This window comes from Ctenopharyngodon idella, chromosome 4 (genome assembly GCF_019924925.1).
Source record: "Ctenopharyngodon idella isolate HZGC_01 chromosome 4, HZGC01, whole genome shotgun sequence".
Classification (NCBI taxonomy): domain Eukaryota; kingdom Metazoa; phylum Chordata; class Actinopteri; order Cypriniformes; family Xenocyprididae; genus Ctenopharyngodon; species Ctenopharyngodon idella.
Window position 1 is genome coordinate 21,593,710 of NC_067223.1, and position 10,392 is coordinate 21,604,101.

Genomic DNA, 10,392 nt, shown 5'->3' on the forward strand with positions numbered 1-10,392 from the left:
ATGAACAAATGTCAGGGATAACTTGGCAGAAAATTAATAAACAGATTTATTCATCATCTATATGTCAATGTCATGTGGTTGTGCAATTCAAGGTAGTACACTGGCTTCATTGATTGAAGGTTAGGTTATCTAAATTCAGACCAGAGCTAGACCCCATTTGTGATAGATGTAAGCAGGCACATGCCCAAGTTTGTATAACTTTTGGAAATCGCCAATAGACTCATCTCCTTTTACTGCTATATTTGGTGTTACAGCACAGACCATGTGCCTAAGTAGCCATAATGGTTTATATATATATAATTTTGGTCTTTGTACAATGTAATTGATACTTTATGTCTGAGGGTTAGAGGGATGGGTTGTGTTGGGGATTTTGACTGTAAATACTGTACTGTTTCGTTTTCTTTTTTTCTTGCATATTATAAAATCTTAAATAAACAGACCTTGTTCAAAAAAATAAAAATTTGCGTAAGCAAATTTCAGAAAACTCTTCTTTACAATACAGGAAAAAAACCTCCCATAATGACCTTACTTTGGAAGGGCTCTACACACAAAATATGACTTTTCTGAACATATAGGTGGATGGTGAACCAACACAATAAGGATATGTTCTTCTATTTTGAAAAAACAAACATTAAAAAGCTGTTATTCATCTTCAACTCGATCTCACAAAGTTGCGTTACAGTCAGTAATGCTGGATGCACAGTGAATCTCTTATTTACATTATTACTTGTTATAATGAGAGAATTTGCAGGTGTGCAGAACTCAGAATCCAGTGACTATCTTTGTCTACTGTCTATTTTTGTGTGGAATATGAACTCTACTATATTAAGTCATGCACTGTTTTTAACATGTATTTTAAACTTGTAACCCACATTTGTAACAATTTGAATATTAATACTGTGTATCAGGTATAAATTGTTTCTACACCAAAACATTACAGTTTTGCTTATTAGATCTCACACTCTCCCATTGGTAGTTCTTAATATTTTCTTGTGAACGGGACTTTTATTTTGGTCTGACGGTATGACATCATAAAGCGGCGACACGTTCCTGCATCTGTTGTGATTCGGCTGAAGAAAGGTTTGCGTTTTTACAAATTTAAAGTGTTTAAATCAGTCAACTTAATAGTTTTTTTTACAAGTTATGTACAGTTAATTAACCATTCTTGAAAGTAACGTTGCAGTGCTTTATTTAACATTAATGAGTGTTATTTATTCTTTCTTTATGTTAATTATCTTAAACAGGACAAACACACACACACAAAAACTCGTTGAAATGACTTAGATCCACGTGACACAATTATAAAGATGGTGTTTGTTAAAGAGGAGAGTGAAGACATGAAAATTGAAGAAACATTCAGTGTGAAACAAGAAGATACTGAGGAACAAACAGGTTGGTTTCATTCTCAAATCTGAACTCAGTCATTTCATACTTATTAAAATGTCTAGCTCTACAGAAATTAATGTTTTTGAAGAATACAAAGAATTTCACATGACCAGACAAATACTAATGCTGCCTTCAAACTTTACAATACAGAAAAAAACCTCCCATAATGACCTTACTTTGGAAGGCCTCTACACACAAAATATGACTTTTCTGAACATATAGGCGGATGGTGAACCAACACAATAAGGATATGTTCTTCTATTTGAAAAAAAAACAAACATTAAAAAGCTGTTATTCATCAAGTGTTATCCACTGGCATCATTCATTGATGCCAATGGAGGGTATGCATTGACATCACTTTCCCACCGGAGCACGCTCCCTCAGCTGGACTGAGTGGCAAAAGAACCTGCTGCATGACTGGATTTAATCGGGGAAACTATGGGGATAAAATTGTAGCAAATTTTCAAATAAATAGATTAGGATCCACAAATAAATGTAAAGCGATTCACAAAAAATAATCGTATGCACAAATTAATAGAATGAGATCCACAAATATATGTTAGGAGTTTCACAAAAATTAATTAAATTCACAAATAAATTAAAATGAGATTTGCTAATAAAAAAACATATTCATAAATATGTTTTTAATGTCACAAGCACAACTCTGCCTGCATTCATTTGTGAATCACCACCTGTGCATTTGTGGATCTCTTTCTGTGCATTTGTGAATCACCTCATCCATTTGTGGACTCTGAAACAGTTCTAACATCAAGACTGGAGACAAATCCACAAATAGGTCGATAACAGCCACGTTGCGCTGACCAATCACTGATGGCAATATAAAGAATATACTCCAAAAATCTTTTGTGTAGCGGACCCCGTCCGAGTGATGGTCGAAATAATGTGCACGACACGTTCTATTGTTCATTACTGCCGTGATCAGTATCACTCCGTAGACTATAATACCTGTCAAAATAAGAGTCACCCTATTGTAAGCCGGATAATGCAGACCTTATACATAATTACACCCACAAAAATGTGCAAAACCAATTAGGAGATTAATCACAATAAAGTGTTGTATTTTGTAAACGGGGTGTTTTTATCACACAAACCGCTTCAGATCAATTCGAACGAAGCGCCCATGGTGGAATAGTACAAGCTCATTTCAGACGCTCCACCTGAAAACCTAGGCAGCTGTCTTGTTGCCTCTTGTTGCCTCACTGCTCTCTTACTTGCAGTTGGTTTTGATGCTTAACATGTATAAATGTTTGGATGTCTGTGCTTTGTGCCATTAAACTGGTGTTCACTATTTTCTTTTTTTGCCTCAGACCTGATGGCACTGAAAGAGGAGAGTAAAGTACTAACAGAGGAGAGTGAAGTACTGCATGAAATGGAAGAGAAAGATCAATATAACAATCTTCATGATTTTATTACTGGAGAAAAATCTTTTAGTCGCTCACAGACTGAAAACACTTCCTCACGAAAAATAGCTCAAAAGACTGGAACTAGAACTCATTTCACCTGCAAACTGTGTGGAAAGAGTTTCAGCACAAAAGGAAACCTTAAAGTCCACATGAAAAATCACATTGGAGAGAAGCCTTACACCTGCTCTCAGTGTGGAAAGAGTTTCAAACAGAAAGGAAATTTTAAAGTCCACATAAGAATTCACTCTGGAGAGAACCTCTACACATGCCATCAGTGTGGAAAGAGTTTCAAACAGAAAGGACACTTTGAAGACCACAAAAGAATTCACACTGGAGAGAAGCCATTCACCTGCCAACAGTGCGGAAAAAGATTCAGCCAAAAAGGAAACCTACACAAGCACATGAATATTCACAATGGAGAGATGCCATTTATGTGTGGACAGAGTTTTGATCAACATGAAAACCTTAAAGTTCACATTAGAATTTACACTGGAGAGAAGCCTTTCATCTGCCAGCAGTGTGGGAAAAGTTTCACTCTAAAAGAAAGCCTTAAAAGGCACATGAGAATTCACACCAGAGAGAAGCCTTACACCTGCCAACAGTGTGGAAAGAGTTTCATTCAGAAAGGACACTTTGAAGACCACATGAGAATTCACACTGGAGAGAAGCCGTTCACCTGCCAACAGTGTGGAAAAAGTTTCAGACAAAAGCAAAACCTTGACAGGCACATGAACATTCACACAGGAGAGAACTCCTACAAATGCCTTCAGTGTGGAAAGGCTTTCAATCGTGAAGAACACTTTGAAAACCACAAAAGAATTCACACCGGAGAAAAGCCGTTTACCTGCCAACAGTGTGGAAGAAGTTTTGGATTAAAACAGAACCTTGAGAGGCACATGATCATTCACTCTGGAGAAAACCCCTACAAATGCCTTCAGTGTGGAAAGAGTTTCAATTGTAAAGGTCAGTTTGAAAACCATAAAAGAACTCACACTGGAGATACGCCATTCGCCTGCCAACAGTGTGGAAAAGGTTTCAGACAAAAAAAGAACCTTTACAAGCACATGAGCATTCACACTGGAGAGAACACCTACACATGCCTTCAGTGCGGAAAGAGTTTCAATCATAAAGGACACTTTCAAGACCACATAAGTATTCACTCTGAAGAGAACCTCTATCCATGCCTTCAGTGTGGAAACAGTTTCAAACGTAAAGCACACTTTAAAGACCACATGAGAATTCACACTGGAGAGAAGCCTTACACCTGCCAACAATGTGGAAAAAGTTTCATACAGAAAGGAAACCTTGACAGGCACATGATCATTCACACTGGAGAGAATCCTGAAAGCATTTCAGATATAAAAAAACCTTTAAGTGCCACATGAGGATTTATGTAGTAGAGAACTGTTTTCTATGTCTTCATTGTGGAATTTCACAGACATGTATCACATTAGGAATCATGTAAGAACTCACCAGAGACAGAAGCCTTTCATGGGCCATCACTGTGGAAAGAAACAAAGCAAACCTTGAGGTTCAAATTAAGTGTCCCCGATATGCACTGCCTTACTGAGCGTTTTCCTTGTTTCTTTGATTGCCAACCATGTGTATGATTCTGCCTGTTCTTCTTTGATTGTCTGGACTATCCCTTTCTATTTTGGTAGCCTGATTGGACTGATATCTGTGTTTGGACCTATTGCCTGCCTGCCACTCTGCTTTTGGATTATCCATTGTGTATGTTCACGGATTGGACTGATATCCTGGTATTGACCCATTGCCTGTCTAACATTATTTGTTTATTTCTGCTGCTACTCATTAAACTCTCTGCAAATGGATTCTACTGTAACCACCATATGTAAGGAATGGTATTATAAAAAAATTAATAAAATGGGGAAAATTATTAAAAGTTGATCAATCAATTTTGGGAAAATGAAGGCCCTTGAAAGGTGTTAAAAAGTCTTAATCCCGATTTTATGAGGTATTAAATTTTGTTCAAGATTTGTCCAAAGACTTTGACTTCAAAAAGAAGGCAAGAATATATTTATTTTCCTCCACTTAACTATTAAAACAACACCGTGCTCGGTCCGCGATGATGGCAGTCCAGCCAGAAGAGCATTGCAGCAATCAAGCCTAGAAATGACCAGGTCCTGGATGAGAAGTTGTGTTGCATGTTGTGTTAGAAAAGTCCTGATCTTCCTGATGTTGTGTAGTGCAAATCTGCATGACCAAGCTGTCTCAGTAATGTGGTCTTTAAAGGTCAGTTGGTCATCAAAGATTACTCCAAAATTTTTAGCCAAATTTCATGGGTTAATTGATGATGTACCTAGCTGAATGGTGAAATTGTGCTGTAGAGTTGAATTGGCAGGGAAGGCGAGAAGGTCAGTGTTTGCCAGGTTGAGCTGCAGGTGGTGTTCTTTTATCCATGCCGAGATGTCTGCCAGACAGCTTGAGATTCGTGCAGTTACTGTGGGATCATCTGGATGGAATGAAAGGTAGAGCTGTGTGTCATCAGCATAGCAATGGTAGGAGAAACCATCGTATGTATGTGGGTATAAGCTTCCGAGCTTATCTGAGTTCTGTTGTATGGTTGTGCTCTATAGACTTATTTGCAAACTACAACTGTTTATTAAGTTACAGGTTTCTTGCTGATTAGTGGTATTGGGTCTTAACTGTAAATTCCTCTACAATCATCTGCTCATACTGTAAACTCTTGATCAGTGAAAGTATGAGCACAATTATTATAATCTAATCCAGTTTACTTTACATAAACCTCCTCCTGAACAGGATTCACAGATCTGATGCTCTGACAACTCTGAAAGATAAAGATAGAAACTAGGATTGAGTCAAATCATCATCAGTTAAATCCAGATAACTCAGAAATATATTAGGTATGAAAGAAGGAAAACTAAGCTGAACTCTGAAATCAGTCCAGATGAATCACATCATTACTGTAAATGTCAGAACTGCAAACTTCCCGAGGATTGGTGAGCGTCAGCACGGGATGTTTCCAGCGCTGTTCGCCGCTCCCATAGCTCGGCCTGCTTCTCCAGAAGGGTCCGAATCTGTCGTTCCACGGCCTCCAGCTCCAACTGCACCGCATGCAGCTCGAACGTGTCCTCACCTGCACTCAAAGGTAGAGACACATCTGATACACTTGCCATTAGGATAGATGAACAATAATATTGTGAGTGAGAAGAGTACAAATGCTAGTGTAACTACGCCGCTATTGCTAGCGGGCTAAAGCTAGTAGTGAATGTTCGGGAAGTCGGATAACACTAGCGATATCAAGGCAATCTGAGTGTTTTTTATATAAAATAATGTTGGGGATGTGTTCCCCTGCCGTAAAAGAGAGAATGATAGGTTATAAATTTGCTTGTTTTTTTCTCTTAAAATCAATTAGAGCTCCGTCAAGTTGATTCCTAACTCAAACAGCGTGGCAGCAATAAACAGGAAGTGATGTATTTTCAATACGTTTCATGTGAAAACACTGAAGAAATGACACTTTGCTACGATGTAAAGTAGTGAGTGTACAGCTTCTATAACAGTGTAAATTTGCTGTCCCCTCAAAATAACTCAACACAGCCATTAATGTCTAAACCACTGGCCACAAAAGTGAGTACACCCCTAAGTGAAAATGTCCAAATTGGGCTCAATTAGCCATTTTCTCTCCCTGGTGTCATGTGACACGTGAGTGTTTCAAGGTCTCAGGTGTGAAATTTGGTGTTATCGCTCTCACTCTCTCATACTGGTCACTGGAAGTTCAACATGGCACCTCATGGCAAAGAACTCTCTGAAGATCTGAAAAAAAGAATTGTTGCTCTACGTAAAGATGGCGTAGACTGTAAGAAGATTGCCAAGACCCTGAAACTGAGCTGCAGCACGGTGGCCAAGACCATACAGCGGTTTAACAGGACAGGTTCCACTCAGAACAGGCCTCGCCATGGTCGACCAAAGAAATTGAGTGCACATGTTCAGCGTCATATCCAGATGTTGTGTTTGGAAAATAGACATATGAGTGCTGCCAGCATTGCTGCAGAGGTCGAAGGGGTGGGGGGTCAGCCTGTCAGTGCTCAGACCATATGCCGCACACTGCATCAAATTGGTCTGCATGGCTGTTGTCCCAAAAGGAAGCCTCTTCTAAAGATGATGCACAAGAAAGCCCGCAAACAGTTTGCTGAAGACAAGCAGACTAAGGACATGGATTACTGGAACGTTGTCCTGTGGTCTGATGAGACCAAGATAAACATTTGATATTTGGTTCAGATGGTGTCAAGCATGGTGGTGGGAGTGTCATGGTCTGGGGCTGCATGAGTGCTGCCGGCACTGGGGAGCTACAGTTCATTGAGGGAACCATAAATGCCAACATGTACTATGACATACTGAAGCAGAGCATGATCCAACATATTGGATTCCAACATGATAACAACCCCAAACACACCTCCAAGACAACCACTGCCTTGCTAAAGAAGCTGAGGGTAAAGGTGATGGACTAGCCAAGCATGTCTCCAGACCTAAACCCTATTGATCATCTGTGGGGCATCCTCAAACGAAAGGTGGAGGAGCGCAAGGTCTCTAACATCCACCAGCTCCGTACTTTACATTGTAGCAAGGTGTAATTTCTTAAGTGTTGTCACAAGAAAAGATAAAAATATTTACAAAAATGTGAGGGGTGTACTCATTTCTGTGAGATACTGTATGTTGGTTATTTTTATATCATTGTTTTGTATCTCTTTTTTTTCTTTTCTTTGTCCTGCTTTGCTCGCTTGCAGTTGGTTTTGATGCTTAATGTATAAACATTTGGATGTCTGTTGCTTTGTGCCATTAAACTGGTGTTAACTTTTTTCTTTCTTTTTTTTTGCCTTAGACCTGATGGCACTAAAAGAGGAGAGTGAAGAACTGAATGAACTGGAAGGGAAAGATCAATATAACAATCTTCATGATTTCATTACTGGAGAAAAATCTTTTTGTCGCTCACAGACTGAAAACACTTCCTCACGAAAAATAGCTCAAAAGGCTGTACTAGAACTCATTTCATCTGCCAACAGTGTGGAAAGAATTTCAGTACAAAAGGAAACCTTAAAGTCCACATGAACATTCACACTAGAGAGAAGCATTACACCTGCTCTCAGTGTGGAAAGAGTTTTAATCAGAAAGGATATTTTAAAGTCCACGTGAGACTTCACTCTGGAGAGAAACTCTACACATGCCCTCAGTGTGGAACGAGTTTCAATAGAAAAGAAAACCTTAAAGTACACATGATAATTCACAGTGGAGAGAAGCCTTACACATGCCCTCAGTGTGGAACGAGTTTTAATCAGAAAGGACATTTTAAAGACCACTTGAGAATTCACTCTGGAGAGAAACCCTACACATGCCCTCAGTGTGGAACGAGTTTTAATCAGAAAGGACATTTTAAAGACCACTTGAGAATTCACTCTGGAGAGAAACCCTACACATGCCCTCAGTGTGGAACGAGTTTTAATCATAAAGGACACTTTGAAATCCACATGAGAATTCACTCTGGAGAGAAGCCGTTTACTTGCCAACAGTGTGGAAAAAGTTTCAGCCAAAAAGCACACCTTAACAAGCATATGAACATTCACACTGGAGAGAACTCCTACACATGCCTTCAGTGTGAAAAGACTTTCAATCATGAAGAACACTTTCAAGACCACATAAGAATTCACACCGGAGAGACGCCGTTTACCTGTCAACAGTGTGGAAAAGTCTTTTGAAAGTCTGATAACAAACCGGTGACCATCAAATTTGTTTGGAAGCGCCGGCCTGAGAGGCTGTTGGAATTTCCATAGATATGTATTTATTTATAGGCTGCTGTCACTTTAAGATCGAATGCACAGATCCAGTTTACGTTCCCTTAAGACATAACCGACTGTGTTTAAGAGAATAGTTGCCGAGACGGGTATTTTGACATAATTTTGTGGGTATGTGTCCATCCAAGAGGAGGCGTGAAAGAGGAATCAATATGGAGTTTGCTCAGAAGTTTATCACATCACATGATTGCCTCAACCTAATTTGACACTATAATCTTAGTAGTCTTAGTAGTTAATAGTCTGCTGTAAATCTTTTGTAGCTCAGAAAAGAATAATAATACAGCTTCACAATAAGATTCTATTAATTACATTTGGTTATTATTTTAGGTATCATAAATTAACAGCATTTATATTAGGGGTGTGTAGCGGAGCCTGTGTCTGTAACAATCTCCAAATGATTTGTGTCTGCATTCGGAGCCGATAGCCTCGTATATGAAGAGCTTCAGTTGTGCTTCAGAGTCTTGGCTCGGGGACATTTCTCGAACCTGAAAAATAAATATTGATACATAACATTTAAACAAAAATGTTTAATAAAAGAAAATAAAGTTTATTATTATTTTTTCCAAGAGGAACTTTGTGTTCCTACTTTGTGTCATATACAAGGCTATCGGCTCAGTACAGTTATGTCAGGACAATCATCTATGAACTCAAATAAGAGTTGGACTCTGTAAATGGAAACAATGGAATTTGTTACTATATAAAAATATAAACAGAATGGGTTAGTAAATGTTGACAATAACCAAGATTATATGCTGCTAGTGATCATTATAATTCATGTTAAGTGTAACAAGAATGTGATATATTATATCTCAAATATATTAAGCATTCCTCCTGGAACGCGATCGCGAATGGACCTTGTTTTCAGCAGTGAAGGAAAAGACGGAACAGTGGGTATGGCAACTCTGCAGGTACACTTGTTGAAACGAAATGCAAAGCAAACTGGGACAAACATTAATCATCATAGTCACTGCTTCTAACCTGATCTTCCTGCCCAGCACTTGAATGCATGAGAAGGCCCTGGGTCTGGACAAGAGGATATGTTTCAAAATACTAATAAAATAAGTCTGTATGTCATATTTTTTTTTTCAGCTGATAAAAACTTTTACAGCCAATCAGAATCCATCCTGCTTTCAGAGCTCAAGCATTTAAAGCAACAGACAAATCTGTAGTGCTTAGAATAAACAAAGATATTGTCCGCTGGTCTGGAAACTAATATAGTTAGTTATAGTTACCATTCTTGGTGTAAAACATGCCTCTGTAAATTAAGAGGATTACACATTACATTAGTAACATACAAATCCCTTTTCACACATATCACATGAGCTGTTACAACTGACACCATTTAATATATAAAATAAAATGTAATACATTTAAACAACAACATTGAAGTTTGATTTCTAAAGCTCACCTTCTGCCTTAAATTGTCGCCTCTTCAGACCTTCTTCAGTCAGGGTATCAGTGGTTATTCCTGATGTGTTTGTTTCTAACACAGAAAGGTTATAGTGTATAGGTCAAGGATTAGCTGGTACAAGAACAATGAAATTTACTATTATTATTCACTGAGTGAACATCACACACTCCAGCAACTCTAGCAACATGGAAATTAGCTAAAACCACAACAGGATTACTGAATCAGTGAGGTGAACCAAATCAGTTCTTTTACAAAGGGCCTACCATCGCTCAACTATATTTATATTTTGAGATATTTTGAACTGAAGGCTACTAGAGTGTAAATAGCATCTATTATTTTGCAC

General features: G+C 38.4%; 1 protein-coding gene across 1 annotated transcript; it reads left to right on the top strand.

The window, feature by feature from the left end:
- Positions 1-882: 882 nt before the first annotated feature.
- On the top strand, positions 883-9,386 carry LOC127511151 (gastrula zinc finger protein XlCGF57.1-like). Its single transcript, XM_051891763.1, has 3 exons — positions 883-1,080; positions 1,245-1,392; positions 2,715-9,386. The coding sequence occupies exons 2-3, from the start codon at positions 1,308-1,310 to the stop codon at positions 4,193-4,195; spliced, it is 1,566 nt and encodes a 521-aa protein (XP_051747723.1). The 5' UTR covers positions 883-1,080; positions 1,245-1,307; the 3' UTR covers positions 4,196-9,386.
- Positions 9,387-10,392: the final 1,006 nt, after the last annotated feature.